This window comes from Lissotriton helveticus, chromosome 8, assembly GCF_964261635.1.
Source record: "Lissotriton helveticus chromosome 8, aLisHel1.1, whole genome shotgun sequence".
NCBI classification, from domain to species: Eukaryota; Metazoa; Chordata; class Amphibia; order Caudata; family Salamandridae; genus Lissotriton; species Lissotriton helveticus.
The window spans coordinates 476,716,892-476,739,767 of record NC_136069.1 but is presented as its reverse complement, the minus strand read 5'-3'; the positions used below and the strand labels follow the sequence as shown (position 1 = coordinate 476,739,767).

The window sequence follows — 22,876 nt, the reverse complement described above, 5'->3', positions numbered from 1 at the left end:
TGTATCTAATTATTGACCTACTGCAAGTCATTTTCACTCTTCCTTGATCGGAATAAATTGTGCCCCATAATCTGCAACGTTTGTATAGTACTAAAAAATCATGAGCATGGTTCAACGATTGCATCCACACATTCCTAGAAAATCTTTAAGCTATTTACACTTTACATTACGGACAGTCCCTCTGGATGATGAACTTGAGCTACATTTGGACTACACACTTACTCTAAGTATTTAGACAATTCCTCACTCAGATCTTGGGGAATGTACTCCGATATTAAGCCGTGTGCATATCGCAGATAGTCCTCTGAAAGAAAAATAAAGAAGCTGAAGAACAGAATCCTTAATGCACAGGCCAGGTAGTGTGCTCATTTAAATTGAAACAGGCTCTTCCACAGTGTGAGAAACACAAGATTTACCAACTAATCTTTACAGGTGCATAGGGATTACTATTTAGGACTCAATGACACTGCTGCCAGAAGGACCCTTTAATTCACAGGTAATGAGAGCATTCCTCCAGCTTCACCTCACGTGTTAAGCAATCAAGAGCCTGTTTGCACTCCCTATACGATTACAACATATGCACTGCGATAGAAAGCATAAACACTTCTTTAATAACTAATCAAGATAAATAAAGAGCAACCTTTAGTCTTTTACAGATGCAGCTTTCATTGACTACTTTTGATAGCTTTTCTAGCCTGGCAGAGTCACAGAGAGTATGTAAAAGTACACAGTACAAGAGACAGACTACACAGTAGTGGAGGACCTCCATCTTCTTCGCATCTCCACCCCTACAGGCCCTCTTGCCAACTTCAAGCTATGTATGCTGGGCCTTATCAAAGAAATGAGATGCGGTCCCGGGGGAGCTGAATCTAGTTATTTCCCGTACGTTTTCACGAGCAAGGAACAGTGAGTCCATGTGGTGAAAACGAACCCCTAGAGAGACCATGAGGTGCCATTGAGCACAGCTACAACATTTGAAATCCAAAAAATCGTATGTATTCTATTACGAACGCATGCTTCATACATTAAGTGTTTTTCTTTATTTTAATTATCACTGCCTTATTAAGGACATTGGAGTGGCATATGCAGGGCTGGTCCCTGCATGGTCCTGAAGAAATGCTAGGGGTAGCATGAAACATGTCGACCTTTCACTGAACCAATCCTCATTATAGGTTGGTTAGTAGTGATACTCACCCCATTTTTAACATACCTGTCTAGGAGCAAAATAAATCTATTGAGGCCCACTAAGCATGGTATTTTTAATTCACCTACACCCACTCCACAACTTTGCACCACACATAGGGCCTCATTAGCCACCGCCGGCCCGGAGGATGCGGAAAATCCTCTGCGGACCCACCGCCACATTAGGATGGCTGGTGGGTCCCGGTTTCTGTCCGCAGCTTTTCCGCCGCGGTTGGCTCACAACCGCGGCGGAAAAGCACTAATATGATGACGGTGTCTCTCAGACACCGTCAGCCAGATTAGGATGGGCTCTGAAACATGCTTTTCCGCGGCGGCTTTTCCGCCGTGGAAAAGCATGTGTAACTTCACTGCGGGGGCCCGTTGCGGGCCCCCTAGGTGAAGGGGGAGTGCACATGGGGGGTACCTATGGTACCCCCCTGCATTTGTATGCAGAAAGAGGCAGGCACCGCTCGGTGCCTGCCACTTTCTACATACAAATGCAATGCGTGCATTTTTAACATTGCTGCGGGTGCAGCTTGAACGATCAGAAAGACGCAGTGATGAATAGTCTCAAAACTTTCCTTAATGCGCTTGACCTCACCCAAATATGCAACAGCCCAACACACGACAAAGGCTCGATACTCGATCTCATCATCGCCAAAGAGGACTCTACCCAACTGGGGGCAATCCAACCTTGTGACTGGTCAGACCACCACATTATCACCTTCTTTATCAACGAAAAAGTCAAACCTACCCCGGCTCAACCCACCAAATCCAAGATCTGGAAAAGGGACATGAAGAATCTGAACCCCAACTCCCTGCCTCCCCACACCTGCAGTCTCCTCCTTCCCCCTTCGAGCGCCTCCGATGTTCAATCACTGACCGACCTCTACCTCGACTCTATGAACTCAATAATCAACGAAGCCGCCCCACTGCAACTAAAGAGAGTCTCCACCAAGAACTCGAACCCGTGGTATGACGGCAGACTCAATGAAGACAGGCGGGCTATGCGAATGGCAGAGCGCACATGGAGATCTGACCCCTCATCACTGCATCGCAAAACGCTCAAGAACAAGAGAAATGCCTACTTTAGGAAAATCAAGCGCGCGAAATCAGACTTCTTTAGCCTACAGCTGGACCAAGCAAAAAACAGACCAAGAAAACTGTTCGTGCTAGTCAAAACTCAAACCAAGACGCAACCCTTACAATCAAACAGCACGACAAGCGATATCCCACACTGTGAAGACTTTTCTGCTTTTTTTAAGCTAAAGACCGACAACATAAGAAGTGACCTCCTCAATGATGTAAGCCGATACCCTAGCCACATCAGAATGTCTAACACTCAACCTAAAAATAACGCATCATGGACGTCCTTGGACACCTACTCGGAAGAAGCAATACACAAACTGCTCGGCACCTTGAAGCCCTCTAACCACCTCACAGACCCCCCTACCTGCTAATGCTGTAAAAGACTTCACCCCCTTGCTCCTCCCACTCTGGACTAAAATCATTAACAGCTCCCTTCAACAAGGTCTCCTCCCAGACTCCCTTAAGGTGGGGCAAGTCACGCCCATACTCAAGAAACCTACAGCTGACCCGTCTGACCTAAACAATTACCGCCCTATCACCAATATCCCCACCTTGGCCAAACTGCTGGAAAAATGTGTACAACTCCAACTAACAAAACACATTGACCAGTTTGACCTCCTCAACCCTCATCAATCAGGCTTCCGAGCAAAACATAGCACGGAAACGGCCATGACACACATAATTGATGACGCCCTCCAAATCCTTGATCGCAATGATTCCTGCCTCCTCATCCTTCTTGACCTCTCCTCAGCATTTGACACGGTCAAACATGAGAACCTACTGGAGCTGCTAAACACTAGAATGGGTTTATCCGGGACCGTTCTCAAATGGTTCACTTCCTTCCTACATAACCGGTCTCAGAAGTTCAAGATCAACAATGTGCTGTCCTCACCTGTGCCAGTAGACTTAGGCGTCCCACAAGGATCTTCCCTTTCACCCACACTTTTCAACCTAGTCACGGAACCACTCGCCACCTTGCTCCAAGCATCCAATGTTCACTTCCACATGTATGCCGATGACACTCAACTTTACCTAAAGGTACAATCCCCGGAAGATATCAAACTTCTGAACTACACACTTAGAAACACCCAATCGTGGTTGGCCGACAATCACCTCAAACTAAATGCTCTGAAAACTGAGTTCCTTCTGATCTCACCTCCTGCGAAAATTACCACCACCCAAATCTGGCTCAATCACCTAACAGCACTCAATGTCCGACCCACCATCGTGGATTCTGCGAAATCCTTAGTCATCACACTTGACGCCAAGCTCAACATGCAACAGCACATTAGCAAAGCTACGAAAGGAGCTAATTTCCAAATCAACACATTGAGGAAACTTAAACCCTTCCTCCCAGCCAAAGACTTCCAAACTGCAGTACAAGCCCTAGTCATCCCCCGCATAGACTATGGAATTGTGGCCCTCAGCGGACTCCCTCTATCAACAACCGCACCCCTAAAAGCCGCCTTGAACGCTGCCGCGAGACTCATTACTGGCTCAAGGAAACACTCACATATATCCCCTGACTTCAAATCCCTGAAATGGCTGCCCTTTGAAGCCAGAATACAGCTGATAATTGCCGTTATGACACACTCGGCCGTACACCACAAGGCACCCAACTACCTCACTCAAAAGTTGTCTATATCAGGAGGTTCGAGATCCAATAGAAGTATAAAACGTCTACTCCTGAAACCTCGCAGATTCCGGAAGGAAAAAACCTACAAACGCTCCTTCTCAGGAATGGCACCCAGGATCTGGAATGCACTCCCTCCTGAAACCAGGCTTATCTCCTCCACTGCATTCTTCAAGAACGAGGTGAAAGCCATCCTTATGGCCAAGTTCACCTGAACTTTATGGTTTGGTGGATCAGAGACTTTGCACCGCGTTTGTATCATTGGTTACCTAACTGTCTAATGATATTCTATTCTTACATGATTGTGACCTATTATGCTACTCATTTACTGCCTATTCTATTGTTCACACTAGTTTGTTGAATCACCCTCTTGATGTCCCCACCCCCTGTTCTCTGTAATTCTAAGAAAGTGGTATAAGCCATCCCCATAGCCTAAGCTCTCCTGATCTCTATTGTAGTTGAATCAATGACTTTGCACCGTCTTATATTATTGCTTACCTGATTGTTTATTGGTATTTTATCAGCACATGACTGCTAGCCTATTATGATATTGACTATTATACTGTACCCAATAATATGTTTAGTCACTCACCTGCTGCCCCCACCCCCGGTCTCTGTGAAGCGCTCTGATATCTGCAAAGATCTTGTTCGCGCTATATAAAACTTTGAATAAATAAATAAATAAATATCTGACCAACATTGTAAAATACTATTAAATGGAACCAAATGGGTCAGGTTCAATCTCTGCTGCAGAAATAGAATGATTATAGTGTTCTTGATGCAGCACAGTTCTGATGATATGAATCCAGGCTCCTTCTTGACGGTTGACGAGAAATATGGCTGATGGTAACAGCGGTGGAGAACTCCTATAGCACAAAGCCAAGTCATATTGTTTGGGATCGAGGACAACAAGCCTGCAGGTTTATTGGACAAGTAGACTCCGACCCCTGCAGCATAAACATTTTGGCTGTAAGTTACTGTGCAACATTATGGTTGCAGGGAAGAGGATAGGCAAGATTTTTATTCTCGTGAATAGGATGTTCAAAAAAAACATTTAGGACTCATTATTGCAATGCTATTATTGGGGTAAGGACTCTAAGGACACACGGTGGGCTGTAAGCTCAGTTTGCATAACAAAGGTTCCAATATAAAAACATGTACATGACTGCAAAACTTAATTAGTGGCTTATAATGTATGTCCACGTAATACTCCTTGCTTATATGCTAATTCACACAGAAGAACGGAAGCAACATTGGGGATTGCTTTCAAAGTAAAACATTCCCACAAATATGGGCACAAATATAATTTCTGTAAAACGTCATTAAATAAAACTTGTTTGATGGCGAAAAGTGTAAAACCATTATGGTCACCTTGTGAAAAAAATATTTTGGATCCCAGAAGAGTGCAGATTTACAACTTTCATGAATACACACAAGTTTACTAAAAAAGGCCCGCAAAGCTGAACAGTTGCAAGTTTCCAGATGTACTTCTAGCAAACGTTTGTGAACTACATTTTAGCGTGAGCGAACATATAGGCACAGTACATATTTGCCCATGCTAAAATCTGCTGGGCAAGTGCAAATCCACTTGTTAAAACCTTCTCCCCCATGGAGAAACCCTTTTCCCCCCATCTTTTCGGAAGGAGGGAGCGCAGTCCTTTCTTGCTCTCAAACGTTTAATTCGCTCCATGTACGACCTTTTATAATGTGCAGAAGCCGAACTTTAACATGTCAATAGCTTTAAGAATCGAGACCATAACATTATGCCAAAACTTCAAGAGTTATTCTATGTGTAAATTGTAAATGTCAATGTAGTGCTTTGTATATGTTCACCGCTGTGGCAAACAAGGAAAGTGAAACTCGAGAAAGGTGGTAGAAGGCACACCATATTCCATGCTTACTGTTTTGTGAAAGTTCATCATTTTTGAGTTTTGCGGCGTGCTACTCTGAAATTCGCTCCATCGTTGCGCACAGGTTTGTAACAGGAGTGGTAGACTCTCGTCAGGTCCCAGCACAGGGTGCAACGCACTACAAGAATTTCACAGACACATACATTCCATAGATTTATTCCTTATTTTAAGCAATTTTATTAACTTCTGATTTCAATTCATGATCCATACTTGTCCAGACTTTATCGGTATTTTAAACCAAATTTGACGAATGCCTATTCAGGCTTTTCAATACAACAAATGGTTATTCCCCCTTCCTTATAACGTTGTGTAGAAATTATTTAATAATCAAATGTATTTCAGGCAACTTTTGCCTCAGGGGTAACTGCAATAAAACTGATGACATAATGTATCAATACCCAACAAGGAAAGTGAGGCACAGTGAGATGAAGTGATGTGTCCAAGAATTCCACAAAGTGATCAAGTGGAGAAGGTCACACTGTGGGAAGTCTCTTTGATCCTCAGCTGCCATCCTTATGCATTGGACTGCAACCATAATAAAATGGGTTACATTTTGTAAAACCGAGTGAAGGTTTGAAAGTAAATTTGACAGAGCAATTTACTAGACACTAAAGTAAAACAAGCATTTGCAATGCAATAGGTCTCGCATTGACGCGAGTTTGAGCTATTGACATTCCAAATAACAATGCCTTTTATTTTTGTTTTCTTTTTAGAAACATAAATGAAAGGCATTGTTATTTATAATGCCAATAGCTTAAACTTGCATAACTGCGAGACCTATTGCATTGCAAATGCTTGTTGCAACTAGTGTTTGAGTTGAAATAACCCGTAGGTTTAAACCATACATAAATGTGCCAACAACATCAGAAACATTTAAATATTTGTAAAATTCACATTGTGAAAGGCATAAGCAATCACGGTTCACTCGGTCAAGGGTAGTTCTTTTATGAGCGTGGGGATTGCAAGTATAAGGAAAGGACGGGCTCAGATACAGAGCTTCCCTGTGAACTGGTTCGGGCAGTTGTGGTCTTTAAAGACTGATTGGCACAATTCCCCGCATGGGCGCTCACTCTCAACCCGCTCCAGGTAATGCAGCAGAGCGGGTTGGAGCGTTACCGTTGTCGGATATGGCTGGCACTCGAGCGCGGCTCTCCCTCGGCTCGGTCTGACGTTCTGCTGGACGGGGCGCGCCGTGCACCGACTTTCCTTGGTGTGGAGTCCTCCATTGCCAGGCAATGGCCCATGGCTCTTTACTCTCCCTGCGGCTGCGGTCCAGACAATGGACTCGGCAACAGGGCTGGTTTCACTTCTCGGCAGTCCCCAGCTGAGTGCATACACACGCCTCAGCGTCAGCAATGATTAGGGCAGAAAAACCATACATAAATGTGCCAACAACATCAGAAACAATTAAATATTTGTAAAATTCGCATTGTGAAAGGCATAAACACTGCAAACAAGCTCAGTATCCGGGCTGCGAGGAGACCTGGGAGGGCGGGGGCTGCCCGCGCATGCGGGCCATTCATAACTTTCGTTATGAGGAGCGAGCCCGGAGCCAAAGCGAAGTGCGGGAACCGAAGTCCCGGGTCCCAGGAGGGGGCCCGAGTGAAAACCAGCGGATAGCACGGCGGGGCTCCCATGCCTAAGGGGAGAGCCCCGCGTCGTGCTGGCAGAGGAGCTGGAGTGCAGAGATGACACCAGCGCAGCGACAAGAGCCCGGTGAGGTAAGGGGGGGGAGGAGGTGTGTGTGTGTGTGTGTGTGTGTGTGTGTGTATATGTGTGTGTGTGTGTGTGTGTGTGTGTGTGTATGTGTGTGTGTGTATTTGTGTGTGTGTGTGTATTTGTGTGTGTGTGTGTATGCTCGAGTGTGGCTGTGTGTGTGCACGCGCGATTGAGAGAGGCTGACTTGCAGTGAATGTTGAACAGGAGATGTGCACGGCGCCAGGCTGGGCGTGCGCGCCCACGAGATGAAATCGCCGAGGGAAAGCGCGTAGCCTTCCATTGGCCAACATTCCCGGCAAGTGCACAACATAAGGTCTTTCGCTGGACCAGCGAGACCTAAAGAGAGATGGTCAAATTCTATATCCACAACTCTACTTTCATCAGATGTCCAGCATTACATAAATGCTTCCAGGATCATAAAGCACATCAGTTTCTTTATATGAAGAGCCTGTGAACATTGAAAGATCGGACATAAGTAGCAGTGTTTACAGAGTCTGGTATAATTGATAAGGTGGCATCATTTTAGCCTTCCTAGAATCCAAACCTGGACATTATATAAGCCCTAATAAACAGGGAACCTACTGTCAGTCTGATAATGAGAACACTGTCACAATCTGTGAAATCACTATACAGCAGTAAATGGTACAGGTGGATTTTTTTGCAGGCAAGTAGATTTCTGAAGCATCTAGTTTCTTGGACAAGCAGATACCCTTTAAAATTAAAACACCCAATCAGTAGCTGGCAAAACATTAACGCAGGAGCAGAAATAGAAGTCTCCTTTGTTAGGACTATGGACATGCTCAAAATTGCAGAGCTACCTCAGCCCACTGCGAGGAAACGAATAGTTTCTTACCTGTCAGTGTAGTTTTGCAGCTTGAAGATCTTTCTGGATTCACTATGCTGTGCATTATTCCACAGTCTAGTGGTTGGGTCCGGAATCGTAGTCTTTTCTTTCTTTTTTTGTTTTGTAGCCCAGGTGGGCGTCGATGTCCCACCTTCTGGTGTACTTCCTGTGCCATCGGCACGCTTCCTGCGGAAGCTCCCACCCATGGGCGCCATCTTCGGATTCTTTTTTCTTGTTTTTGTGTTCTGTTCGTGAATCCTTGGCAATGTTTACATTTTCTTCCTTATTTATTTATTCAAAGTTTTATATAGCGCGAACAAGATCCTTATAGATATCAGAGCGCTTCACAATGACAGGGTAGGGGCAGTAGGAGTGAACAGAGATAATGGGAGCAGTATAGTAGTCACTAACATGGTGGGATAATAGTAACATACATAAAACATATCAATATACCATCAGGTAAACAAATAATATAAGACGGTACAAGTCATTGATCCCACTACAGGGGTGTTCAGGTGCACCTTGGGTGTGTGGATGGCTTATACCCAAGTCTTAGTGTAGCGAGAACACTGAGTGGGGGCATCTGGAGAGTGAATCAACGTGTATCATATATTGGTAGTGACAACATCAAGTTAGAAGTATAGTGCCAGAGGACAAGGTGAACAGTGATACAAATCAATGCAGAGTCTCTGATCCAGCATCAATCATGTTCAGGAGATCTTGGCCAGAAGGATGGTTTTCACCTCTTTCTTGAAGAGTGCAGTGGAGGAGATCAGCCTAGTTTCAGGCGGGAGCGCGTTCCAAATCCTGGGTGCCATTCCAGAGAAGGAGCACTTGTATGTTTTCTCTTTCCGGAATCTACGAGGTTTCAGGAGTAGGTTTTTTGTACTTCTTAAAGTAAATCATTTATCATTTTGTCTCTTAAAGCGTCTTTTTGCATTTTATAGCTTGTGTTTCCATCTTCTTCTCCTGCCTCATCTTTCTGGCTGAGGTGGGTGGGTTCGCTAGTGAATCCAGAAAGATCTTCAAGCTGCAAAACTACACTGACAGGTAAGAAACTATTCGTTTCCTCGCAGTGGGCTGAGGTAGCTCTGCAATTTTGAGCATGTCCATAGTCCTAACAAAGGAGACTTCTATTTCTGCTCCTGCGTTAATGTTTTGCCATATTATGCTGTGCATAGACTTCGTAGCGGTTTGTTATGTTTGTGGCGGCTGGGTGAAGAGGAGCGTTGGTTGTTGAATACATTTTGAAGCACTTTCTGTCCTACTTGTGCTTCCTTATTCATCTGTATATCCACGCAGTAGGGCTTCGTGAACATGCGCACTGAAGCCCATGTTGCCGCCAGGCATATGTCTTGAATGGGAGTGTTAGCCAGGAAGGCTATTGTTGCTCCCTTGTTTCTGGTAGAGTGGGCTTGTGCCCTTTCTGTTAGTTCTTGCCCTGCCTGCTTGTGGCAGAATTGTATAGTTTGTGCGATCCATCGTGCGATGGTGTCCTTAGTTACTGGTCTACCCAGGAAACCGGTTACTAAGGACACAAAGAACTGCTTTGTCTTCCAGTGTTCTTTCGTTCTCTCTATGTAATGCATTATGCCCTTCTAGCGTCCAGAGTGTGCAGTGCCCTCTCTGCGCTGGTTGACGGTTTCTGAAAGAAGCTTGGTATCTGTATAGTTTGGTTCATGTGAAACATTGACATCACCTTTGGCGTAAAATGTGGGTCCGTTTTCATGACCACCCTGTCATTGTGTATTTGGATGTAGGGTTCTTGTAGCGTTAGCACTTGGAGCTCGCTTAACCTTGCAGCGAGGTGATTGCCACCAGAAAGGCTGTCTTCATTGTGAGCATTTGTAGTGAGGCCTTATGAATGGGTTCAAAGGGCGCTTTCATAAGTTCTGTTGGGACTAAATTAAGGTTCCATGCCGGCGGCGGAATCCTTTTAGACGGTGCGATCCTCTTTGCCCCTTCCAGGAATCTCTTAACTACTTGTGATGTAAAGAAGCTCTTTCCTGTCTCTCCTCTTGTGTAGGCTACTATCGCTGCTAGGTGTACCCTTAGCGAGGATGAACTTAGTTTTGCTTTCAGCAGGTGTCTTAGATATTTTAGCACCGTTTTTTCCCTTGTCATCTTTTTGTGTAGCTTTTCCTTGCTGCACCATTGTGTGAACCTTTTCCATTTTGCCACATAGCACCTTCGTGGTAGGACTTCTTGCCTCCCGTAGCACCCGCAGCGTGCTCTCCAGTAGTTTTAGGTGTGCAAACTCTAGGTATTCAGGAGCCATGCAGCTAGGCTGAGGCTCTCTGGCTCTGGGTGTAGTACCTCTCCGTTTTGCATGGAGAGTAAGTCTTTTCTTTTCCCAAACTTGTGGGGTGGTCCCTGTGCCATTTCCATTAGCTGCGAGTACCAGGTCTGACTGGCCCACTGAGGTGCCACCAGGATCAGTGTCATGTTGCTGGTTCTGCACTTGCTGGGTACCCTGTGAATCAGTGGTATCGGGGGGAAGTGTAGGCAAATGTTTTTGACTAGCTTATCCATAGGGCATTCCCCAGGGATTGTTCCCCTGTTTGCGCAGTATCGGCATTTTGCATTCTGGTGTGTTGCAAATAGGTCCATCGTCGGTGTTCCCCACCTCCTGAACAGCTTTTGCGTTTCCTGTGCATTGAGCTCCCACTCGTGGGATGCTGATGTCTGTCTGCTGAGCCTGTCTGCTTCCACATTGTCCTTCCTCGGTAGGTGTATGGCCACGAGGTCTATTTTGAGTGGGATGGCCCATCTCCATATTTCCTGGGCTAGGTTGGATAGTGCGACTGATTGTGTTCCACCCGGTGTGTTGATGTAGAACATCGTTGTTGTGTTGTCCGTTTGAATCAACACTCTCTGGTTGTACAGTTGTTTCTGGAAGGCCTTCAGGGTGAGGAACACGGTCTTCAGTTCCAGGTAGTTGATGTGTCTGTCCGCATCTGCTTGAGTCCACAGACACCTCACCTTGAGCTTGTTCATGTGTGCACCCCATCCCATCTGGGATGCGTCTGTGGTGATGGTCACCGTTAGGTTTGGTGGTGTTAAAGGCTTCCCCTTTGTTATGTTCTCCTTGTTCCACCACGTTATCTCCTCCTGCACTGCGTGCGTTACAACCACTTGATCTTCCCAACTTCCTGTAGCTTGTGACCATTGTTGTTGCAGCCTTTCCTGGAATGGTCTCAGGTGGAGCCATATATTGGGGACCAGGTGTATGCAGGACGCCATCATCCCATGATCTTGCTCTCTGTCCTCACTGTCAGAGCTCACCCATTCTGGTAGTGGCGTGTCTCCTTCAGCAGGGCAAGTGTTCTCATGTCGCTGGGGAACACCTTGCTCTGAATAGTGTTGATCTGTGCACCCAGGAAGATCTTCACTCGCTCTGGTTCCATTGAGGATTTCCCAGTGTATAGAGAATCCCAGGTCTGTCAGCGTTTCTGTGACCCGCTGTGCGTGTTCCTTGCATGTCCTGTGGGAACTTGCTTTTATTAGCCAGTTGTCGAGGTAAGGGTATACATGAATCCCTTCCCTCCGCAGGTGCGCTGCCACAGCAGCGAGACATTTGGTGAGGACCCTTGGTGCGGATTTTAGTCGGAAGGCTAGATCTGTGAACTGGTAGTGTTCTTTGTTGATGGTAAATCTCAGTAGGTGTTTGTGCTGCCTGTTCATAGGAATGTGCAGGTAGGCATCTTTGAGATCTATGGTGGACATGAAGTCTCCGTCCCTTATCCGAGGAATGACCTCTTGTAGGGGTGTCATTTTTAATTTGTGTCTTTATGTATTTGTTTAGGAACCTTAGATCCAGGATGGGTCTTATCATTTCGTCCACCCTTGGTACTAGGAAATCGTTTGAGTTCACTCCCTTGTTTCTTTCTCTGAATGGAACTGGTTCGATGGCCTCCTAGAGGAGTTCCTGTGCCTCCTCTAGGAGTAGCGCCAGCTCTTTTCCCTTATGCGCCTTCCTTTTTGGTTTTCTGTTTGGTGGTTTCTTTTCCAGTTCTATGCAGTATCCGAACTGTAGGATGTTGAGTATCCATTTGTCTGTAGTTATCTTCTTCCACTCCTGGAAGAAGTGTCTTAGCCTGCCTCCTACTGGTGCTACATGTTCGTTGATGTTTGGGCAGTGTAACCATCTTTTGCTGACCTTGTTGCGCTCCACCCTCGGAGGGTTCGTGTGGGTGGGTACGCTTTGCGGGACTGAGTCACTTTGAGGTGGGTTGCTGGACCCCTCTTCTTGCTTGCCCTCGTCCATTCGCCCTCCCGCGAAAGGACTGGCCGCGAGACTGGTACTGCCAGGTTTGTTTTTGTTGTCCCTGCTGTGCTTGATTGTAGCCCTGGAAGGCCTGCTGGAATGTCTGGTGTGACGTTCCTGGCTGGTTTCCCCCTCTTCCATTTGGTCTCCGTATCGGGGTAGCCCTTCTCATCCCTCTGAATCGTAAGGCCCCCATGGACCTTGCAGTTTCATTTTCTTTCTTGAGCTGGGTGAGTTTTTCATCCACCGGTGCCCCGAACAGTGTTTCTCCATTGAAAGGGGTGCTCAGAATGTTGTTCTGAAGGTTGTCTTAGGCGTGACAGACCTGCAGGTCACTGGGTCTTTGAACGCCTCCCTCCCTTGGTCCAGGACACTTGGAAGCATGGGGAGGAATTGACTCCTTGTTTGAGTGGGGAACAGGGTCTCTAAGAGGAAGCATGCCTTTGGTTTTTCCTCTACTAGTTTGACTCCATAAGCTGTTGCCGCGTTCCTGATGACCATGTTGTAGGCCCCAATGTCATCTGGCAGCGAAAGCCTCGAAGGGTACGTCTCCATGGGCTTTTCCGGGCTTTCGGCGTCGAGGTCCTGCCACTCCAGGTCCTGTGCCATCGAGGATGCCGAGCTAAAACTCGTTCGCTGGTCATCGTCACCTTATTCCTCGTAGTATAGGCCCTCTTCCTCTAGGTGTTCCTGGGCCTCAGGAGTTTTCGGCGGTCATTCGGCGTCAAACTCCTCCTCCTCTTCTATTTCGACGATCTTCGTCTGCATTTTCAACGGAATCGTGAACCTTTTTATTTTCTCATCGAACTCTCTCTTCCTTTGAAGGATGTGTTCCATTTCGGACTCAAGCCTTCTCTTCTTTCTCTCCAGCTCGGCGGCCTGTTAGGCGTTGAGCGTTCCGGCCGATCTCTTCGACGTAGTAGTCGACGTCGAAGCAACCTTCGGGTCCTTCTCCTTCGAAGTCGAGCGGTCCTTTTCGGGGACATGCTTCGACGACCTAGGCTTTTCACAGGTCTTCGCCACCTGGGAGTCCTTTCCGAAGGATCCGCTGGGCTGTTTGTCCTTGGATGCAGCTGCGGCCGTCGAGATTTTCGGCGCCAGTGCTCCCTTCGAGGACTTGGACTCTGTTTTTCGAGAGTCTGTCGGGTTTTAGGGGTCGATGTCTCTCCTACCTCTTTAGATGTTTTCTTATCGGTCTCTACGACCGTGTAGTCATCTGGTCCCTCGGCGATGTTGTCCTAGTCGTCGCTGGAGAGGCCCAAGTCACGAAGCGACGGGGGTTGGCCTTTGCCTTGCATGCTGTAGTTGGCTCTTCTCTTGTCTTTCTCTAACCCTGAGGGTCTTCGGGTTGAAGACGGAGCAGGCGTTGCATTCCTTGCTCTCGTGGTCGACCAGGTAGGCAGAGGTTGCAAATCGGGTGCTGGTCCTTCTGATCGTATTTGTGGTGGCAGTTACAGCAGAATTTAAAAGGTGTCTTGTCCATTCCTATGCTCAGGGCGCCCCCTGTGTGCGCATTCTCCATTGGACGTCGAAGTTCTCAAAGTTCTCCTCCTTCTTCGTCATCCCGGCTTGGTGATCTTGTTCCTCGGTGTCTTCTCAATCTTTCCGTGTAAAATTTGTCTTTTTCGTCTTCTTTCCTCCAAAAACTCTGGAGCCTCTCGGTGACGATCCAGACCCAACGGCGGAAAAAATAATCTGAAGATGGCGCCCAAGGGTGGGAGCTTCCGCAGCAAGCGTGCCGACATTACAGGAAGTACACCAGAAGGTGGGACGTCGACGCCCACCTGGGCTACCAAAAAAAGAAGAAGACTACGATTCCGGACCCAACCACTAGACCGCGGAATAATGCACAGCATAGTGAATCCAGAAAGATTCACGCTGCAAAATTAAGAGATGCGAGGCAACCTAGAAAATATCACCATGTAAAAGAGACTAATAACAAGTGAAATTAAAATTCTGAAAGTGGACCTAATAAAAGACGAAATGAGGGTGGAAAGATCAGAGAGAAAGTCAGAACTAGTGCAATAGAATCCCCCCCCCCCCCAGGGGAACAGAAGACAAGGTACATTTGTTGCAAAAAAGGTATGTGAAACAGGATGAGCTGGAAGCAAGATACTTGAGAAATTAACTTTGTTTTCTACAATGGCAGAAAATGAACAAGAAAAAATAAATTATGGGGTCACCTCTGGATCAATCGTTCATGGAGACCCTGAAGCTGAAGAGAAACATTGAAATAGAACATGACAATAGGTTGATAAGAAGAAAGGGGGAGGGGAAGCCCAAAGGGCATTTGTAATATGGTACTTGTAGTCAAAGGACACGGAGGAAAATCTAAACACAAGACAAATCCAGAATGTGATGTGAAAATAAACACAGATGCAAATACACATGGAATTAATGCAAATATGTAGAGATGGGCTTTCTTGCTACCGAGGCGAACAGAAGAAAAACTATATTTGACATTTGAGGAAAGGTTGTAAGTACCATGGTCAAAGGTTCACTTATGTAAAAACAAAAAATTTAATTTCCAGGCACTTTCATTCTCAAGAAGTCAAAATTGCTTTAATTCAAAATCTTCCGCCATTCGTAGAGCGTCATTAGTCATACGGCCCATTAACTGGACAAGCAGCAACCGTTCAGTTTTGCAGGGTCGGTTTAGTCCACAAACGGCGAGATGGGGGTGTTTTCAAATATTAGAAATATATTGTCTGTCTGAGCAACATCAACTGCAACACCAGCAATGGAAACCACCGTCCCCCAACTGTGGAGTATTAGCAGCACTTTATGCCCCATTTAGCAAGACAGCTAAAATCATTAACATGGGTTGGACTTAGCAGGAGGTGACACAACCCGTTGAGATACCATGAGAGAGAAGTCTGTCTCCAATCTGTCCACACCTCTTTCAAAGTAAAGCCTCTGGACTAAGTCTAGCAGGGTTGGGTAAAACTAATGATCAGAATGACCCACCCATTGCCTACACCAGTCAATGCAATATAATACACACTTGAGGCACATGTATGCACAAAACGCTTAGCCCTCTTAACTAGCCCAAATCGATCTATTGTTTGCCGCAGAGAGCATCTTCCCCAGCTCTCATAAAATAACAAGTGGAGTGTTCTCAGTTGTCAACAAGTACATGTATTTAAAGTACTTGATTTTTTCTTTTTGTTTGAATCTGTTGATTGAGTTTTACAATTATGCATCTTAATGACCATGAAACCAGAATAGAAAGTAACGGAACAGGATAGTTACAGCAAGCCATCATTCGCCTGTAGATTCAACAGTGAAGCTGGTGCGATACGATTACAATATATCAAATAGTCCAGTGTCTAATAGAAATGAGGGGGACGTTAATAGTGACATTTTTTACATAAAATTTTAGAGAAAACAACACCACAAAAGTGAAGAAAAACAACTGCAATACATTCCCTTGAAGAGCATTATTGATGTACCCCACCTGTCGTATGTCTACAGACCAAGTATGCTACCAATGTATAGATCAATGATTTCAGTGTTTAGACCGAGATTTGCATTAAGGGGAGTTGCTCGTCTCAGATGTTGTATGAGATATGCTGCTACAGTGGGCATAATGTTATATTGCGATCATAATTATTCAGAGGTGCCTACTTGTGAGTCAGATGTAAAAGCAGATAAGATAGTGTCCCAGTAAGAGGCTATTGGGTACTTACGAAGCCCCACACTACGCTTTCTGCCTGGGCTCATATGAGTGAAGAGGCGCTCCAAGCCACTAGTGTCAGGGGTTCAGATTTCCACCGTCTGGTAATGAGGTGTTTGGCCGGTATGGAACCCAAGGACAGGAATCAAGTTGTGGCTTTAGTTTTCTTTTGCCTATGGTATAGGCCCAAGAAACACATCCCACGCATCTAAGCCCGTCGGCGTGCTTCCGGCGGAAGCTACCACCCTTGGGCGCCATCTTCGGATTCTTTTTTCTGTCTCTTTTTCCTTTTCTGTCTTTGTAGTGAATCCATGGCTATGTTTGTTAATCGTTTTTTCAACGTAATTCTTTTCACGTATCTTTTCACGTATCTTCTAAGTTTCAACTTGCTTTCTTTCTATGTGTTTCCATCTTCTTTTCCAGCCTCATCTTTCCGGCGGAGGCGGGTGGGTTCGCTAGTGAATCCAGAAAGATCTTCAAGCTGCAAAACTACACGACAGGTAAGAAACTATTCGTTTTGCAGCGTGAATCTTTCTGGATTCACTATGCTGTGCATAGATTTTGTAGCGGTTTTCCTCACTTTTGTGGCGGTTGGGTGGAAGATGAGCGTTGGTTGTTGAATATATGTTGAAGCACTTTCAGTCCTACTTGTGCTTCTTTGTTCATCTGTACATCCACGCAATAGTGCTTAGTGGAAGTGTGCACTGAAGCCCATGTTGCCGCCAGGCATATGTCCTGAATTGGTGTGTTGGCCAGAAAGGCAATTGTTGCTCCTTTCTTCCTGGTGGAGTGGGCCTGTGCCCCTCCAGTTAGCTCCTGGCCAGCTTGTTTGTGGCAGAATTGTATTGTCTGTGCGATCCATCGCGCTATGGTGTTTTTAGTCACTGGTTTGCCCATGTGACTGTTTGCGAAGGATACGAAGAACTGTTTTGTTTTCCTGTGTTCCTTCGTTCTCTCAATGTAGTGCATCACAGCCCTTCTAGCGTCTAGGGTGTGGAGTGACCTCTCTGCGCTTGTAGTGGGGTTTTGGAAGAAGCTAGGGATCTGAATACTCTGATTCATGTGGAACCTTGACACCACCTTTGGCATGAAGTGTGGGTCTGTTCTCATCACGACCCTGTCACTGTGTATCTGGATGTAGGGTTCTTGCAGTGTGAGTGCCTGCAGTTCGCTCACCCTCCGTAGCGAGGTGATTGCTACCAGAAAGGCCGTCTTCATTGTTAACATTTGCAGTGATTCTTTGTGGATGGGTCCGAAAGGTGCTTTCATGAGCTCCGTCAGTACCACATTTAAGTTCCATGCCGATGGCGGCATTCTTTTTGGCGGCGCTATTCTTTTAGCTCCTTCCAGGAATCTTGTTACGACCTGGGATGTGAAGAAGCTTCTCCCTGTTTCTCCTCTTGTGTATGCCACAATCGCTGCCAGGTGCACCCTCAGCGAGGATGAGCTTAGCTTAGCCTTAATTAGGTGCGTGAGGTACCTTAGCACCGTGGATTCCTTGGTCAGTTTCCTTTGGAGCTGTTTCTTGCAACACCATTGAGTGAATCTTTTCCATTTTTCCCCATAGCACTTGCGTGTGCTGGGCCTTCTTGCCTCTCGTAACACCCGCAGGGTGCTCTCTGGTAGTTTTAGGTGTGCGAATTCTAAGTCCTCAGGAGCCAGGCTGAGAGGTTGAGGCTCTCTGGCTCTGGGTGTAGGATTTCTCCGTTTTCCATGGAGAGTAGGTCTCTTCTTTTTGAGAACTTGTGTGGTGGCCCCTGCGCCATCTCCATTATCTGAGAAAACCAGGTCTGTCTGGCCCATTGTGGTGCCACAAGGATGAGCGTCATGTTGCTCTTCATGCATTTGTTGAGAACCCTCGGGATCAGTGGTATCGGGGGGAAAAGCGTAGGCAAATGTTTTCGACCAGCTTATCCATAGGGCATTCCCCTGGGACAGTGCCTCTGGTTGCCTGGATGCAAAGTACTGGCATTTTACATTCCGGTGTGTTGCAAATAGGTCTATTGTTGGCGTGCCCCATTTCCTGAATAGTCTCTCCGTTTCCTGAGTATTGAGTTCCCACTCGTGGGATGCCGAAGTCTGCCTGCTGAGCCAATCTGCTTCTACATTGTCCTTCCCTGGCAGGTGTATGGCTAGCAGGTCTATTTTCAGTGGTATAGCCCATTTCCAGATCTCCTGTGACAAGTTTGACAGAGGGAACGACTGAGTTCCCCCCTGTTTGTTTATGTAAAACATCGTTGTGGTGTTGTCCGTTTGTATTAGCACCTTCTGGTTGTACAGGTGCTTCTGAAAAGCCTTGAGGGCTAGCAACACAGTTTTCAGTTCCAGGTAGTTGATGTGCCTGACTGCATCTGTAGGGCTCCACAGACCCCTCACTCTGAGCCTGTTCATGTGTGCGCCCCACCCCTTCTGGGATGCGTCTGTGGTGATGGTCACTGTTGGGTCCGGTGGTGTTAGAGGTTTCCCTTCTGTTATTCTCTCCCTGGTCCACCACCTTATCTCCTCCTGCACCCTGTGCGTTACAACCACTAGATCCTCCCAACTTCCAGTAGCTTGTGACCATTGCTGTTGTAGCCACTCTTGGAGTGGTCTCATTTGTAGGCGTACATTTGGGACCAAGTGTATGCATGATGCCATCATCCCAAGATCTTGCTCACAGTCCTCACTGTCAGAGCTCGTAGTAGTCGTAGTGACGTTTCTCCCTCAGTAGGCTGAGCGTTCTCTTTTCGTTCGGTAAGACTCTGCATTGGACGGTGTCGATCTGGGCTCCCAGGAAGATCTTCACTTGCTCTGGTTCTATTGAGCATTTGCCCCAGTGTATGGAGAAACCCAGGCTTGCTAGTGTTCTTGTCACCTGTTCTGCATGCTCTTTGCATGTCCTGTAAGAGCTTGCCTTTACCAGCCAGTCGTCGAGGTAGGGGTACACGTCTATCCCCTCTCTTCTTAGGTGTGCGGCCACTGCCGCGAGGCATTTGGTGAACACCCTTGGTGCGGACTTTAGGCCGAAAGCGAGGGTCGTGCATTGGTAGTGATCCTCGTTTACTGTGAACCTTAGCATGTGCTTGTGCTGCCTGTTCATGGGGATGTGCAGGTACGCATCTTTGAGGTCTATGGTGGACAAGAAGTCCCTTGTCTTTATCTGTGGGATGACCTCTTGTAGGGACGTCATTTTGAATTTCTGAGTTTTTACGTATTTGTTTAGGAACCGTAGGTCCAGGATGGGTCTTAGACTTTCGTCCACTTTTGGCACTAGGAAGTAGTTTGAGTACACTCCCTTGTTCCGTTCTTTGAAAGGAACTCGTTCGATGGCCGCTTTGAGGAGGAGTTATTTGGCTTCCTCTTGCAGTAGTTGCAGCTCTCTTCCAGAGTGCTGTCTTTTCTTTGGTTTTCTGTTTGGTGGCCTTTTTTCCAACTCTATGCAGTATCCGAACTGCATGATATTGAGTATCCACTTGTCTGTTGTTATTTTTCTCCATTCCTGGAGAAAAAAATCTCAATCTTCCTCCTACCGGCGTTACATGTTCCTTTGCGTTTTGTCCGTGTAGGCCTCTCCTCTCTCTTTTTCTGTGCTCCTCCCCCGGAGGGTTTGGGTGGTGGAGCACTTTCTCCCGTGTGAAGTCACTTAGAGGGTGGTTGTTCACCGCCTCTCCTTCTCTGGCCCCGTCCATTTCCTCTTGACCGAAAGGACTGGCCCCTGCTTTGGTAGTTCCATCCTTGCCTCTGCTGGCCCTGGTGGCCTTGGTTGTCACTCTGTTGCCCCTGGTGGAAACTCTGGTGAGAATCTCCTCGCTGACTTCCACCTCTGCCGTTCGGCCTCCGTGTAGGAGTGCCTCCTCTCATCCCCCTGAACTGCAGGGCCCCCATGGACCTTGCCGTCTCGTTGTCCTTTTTCAATTGGGTGAGCTTCTCATCAACTGGGGCTCCAAACAGTGATTCCCCGTTGAAGGGTGTGTTCAGGATGTTGTTCTGAACCTCAGCCTTGGAGCCTGAGATCCTGAGCCAGGCTTGCCTTCTCTCAGTGATGCCTATAGCCATCAGTCTGCTGGATGTTTCTGCCCCATCCAAGGCTGTCTTCAGGCACGAATTGGCGATGCTCTTCCCCTCTTCCACAAGGTGTGATGCCCTCTCACTGTATTGTTCCGGGAGGTGCTTGAGCAACTGTCCCATCTCATCCCAGTGCTGGTATTGATGCCTATTCAGGAGGGCGTTGGGAGTTCGCCATCCGCCAGTGCGCTGCGGCGTTCCTCTCAATTTTCCTGCCAGTTAGATCCATCCTCCTGCTTTCTTGGTCAGGTGGAGGTCCAGACGTTGTTGGGACGTTTGCCCTTTTCCTTGCCGTTGCAGCGATTATAGAATCCGCTGTGACGGATCCCTTGATGTAAGCTGGGTCTTGGGAGGAGAATTTGTATTTCTTCTCCGTCCTCGGCGTTACTGATCTGCACGTAGCCGGGTCCTTGAAGGCTTCCTTCCCCTGGTCTGTGATACTCTTGAGCATGGGCAGGAACTGGCTTCTTGTCTGTATGGGGAGCAATGTCTCGAGCAGGAAGTCTGCTTCTGGCTTCTCCTCCTCCATCTTAACTCCATAAGCTGCTGCCGCCTTTCTGACCACCTCATTGTATGCCCCAATGTCATCCGGTGGTGAAGGCCTCGAGGGGTATGTTTCTACCGCCTCCTCTGGGTTTTCGGCCTCGATGTCCTGCCATTCCTGGTCTTGGGCCGTCGAGGAACCTGAGCCGTAGCTTGACTGCTGTTCCCCGTAATCCCCTTATGTGTAGTAGAGGTCTTCCTCCTCTTCGTGCTCCGAAGGTTCCGGAGTTTTCGGCGGCTCTTCGGCGTCGAACTCCTCGAGCTCCTGTACCACAGCGACGGTCGTTGCCGGTTTCGAGGGGATCTTGTAACTTCTCATTTTTTCATCGAAATCCTTCCTTCTCTGAAGGATGTTCTCCATTTCGGCCTCGAGCCTCTTTCTCTTTCTCTGCATCTCTGCGGCCTGTTCGTCGTAGAGCGTTTCGGCCGCCCTTTTCGGCGGCGCCGTCGACGTCGAAGCTTTCTTCGGCTCCTTTTCTTTCAACGTCGAAGTCGAAGGCCCTTTTTCGGGGCCTGCTTCGATGACCTTTGCTTTTCGCTGGTCTTCGGCCTCCGGGAGTCCTTCTCGGAGGATCCGCTGGGCTCTTTTTCGGAGGATGCAGCTTCGGTCGTCGATTTGTTCGGCGCCGATGCTCCTTTCGAGGCTCTGGGCTCAGACTTTCGAGAGTCTGCCTCTGGTTTTCGAGACCCTGTGGGAGTTTTCGGGGTCGTAGACTCTCCTACCTTATCAGGCGTTTTCTTATCGGTCTCAGCGACCGTGAAGTCATCTGGGCCTTCGGCGATGTTGTCCTCGTCGTCTGTGGAGAGGCCAAGTTCGTAAAGCGTCGGGGCTTGGCCCTTGCCCTGCATTGTGTGGTGAGCCGTCCTCTGTCTTTCTCGAACTCGGAGTGTCTTCAGCTTGAAGACGGAGCAGGCGTTGCAGTCTCTGCTCTCGTGGTCGATAGGCAGGCAGAGGTTGCAGACTGGGTGCTGGTCTTTCTGTGCGAACTTGTGGTGGCAGTTCTTGCAGAATTTAAAGGGCGTCTTGTACATCCCTGCGCTCAGGGGGCCCCGTGTGCGCATTTCTCCAAGGACGTCGAAGATTTCGAAGTTCTCTCCTTTCTTCGTCGTCTCTTCTCTAAAGGTCCTCTTCTCCCGATCTTCTCAGGTCTTCTGTGTTGAAGATTTGCTATATTTTCTCCTTTCCTCCTCAAAAACTTCTGGAACTTCACGCGACGATCCAGACCCAACGGCGGAAAAAAGAATCTGAAGATGGCGCCCAAGGGTGGTAGCTTCCGCCGGAAGCACGCCAACGTCACCGAAGGTACACCAAATGGTGGGACGTCGACGCCCACCTGGGCTACGAGAAAAAAAAAAAGAGAAAAAAAGACTACGAATCCGGACCCAACCACCAGATTGCGGAATATGCACAGCATGGTGAATCCAGAAAGATTCACGCTGCAAAACTCCACAACGTGTAGCAGATCTGAATCAAACAAATGACAGTGAGGGCAGGTAACATCTCTTCGGCGGAAATATCAATTGATTTTAGCAGGGGTAGAACTCGCCATATATAAAACAATGATCATGCACGAAAAAAGCAAATTCGACACAGCCCAAATCGAATCAGCGAAAAACGTAAACAACTATATCAAGTAGTTAACACATTAGTGGGTCAATCATCAGTGGCAGCTCCTACACTATCACAATCTCTCTGTAACTCGCTAGCGAGTTACTTCTATGAGAAAGTAATGAATATGCTACTTACCAGTATGCATCTGTTCTTGGCATGTAGGGCTGCTAACATTCATATCTTAGCATTAGATCGCCGCCTAGTGTTGGGCTCGGATGATTGCACATTGTTGTCCTGGAAGAGTCTTCGAAGTATCCTGAGATAGGTGGCTCCTCCCCTGGACTACAGTGCGCATGGGCATCGGCTCCATCCCCAGATTGTTTTTCGCCATTGTGGCAGAAGATGGAGTGAAAAGTG

At 47.3% G+C, this 22,876-nt stretch overlaps 1 protein-coding gene across 2 annotated transcripts in view; it reads right to left on the bottom strand.

Moving 5' to 3' along the window:
• The window catches only part of RNASEH2B (ribonuclease H2 subunit B), a 300,760-nt gene that overhangs the window by 69,090 nt on the left and 208,794 nt on the right, over positions 1–22,876 (bottom strand). For both annotated transcript variants that reach the window (XM_078657377.1, XM_078657376.1), the window contains one exon: positions 223–304. In XM_078657377.1, coding sequence (XP_078513503.1) covers positions 223–304 — 82 coding nt within the window. The remainder of the gene's footprint in view (positions 1–222; positions 305–22,876) is intronic.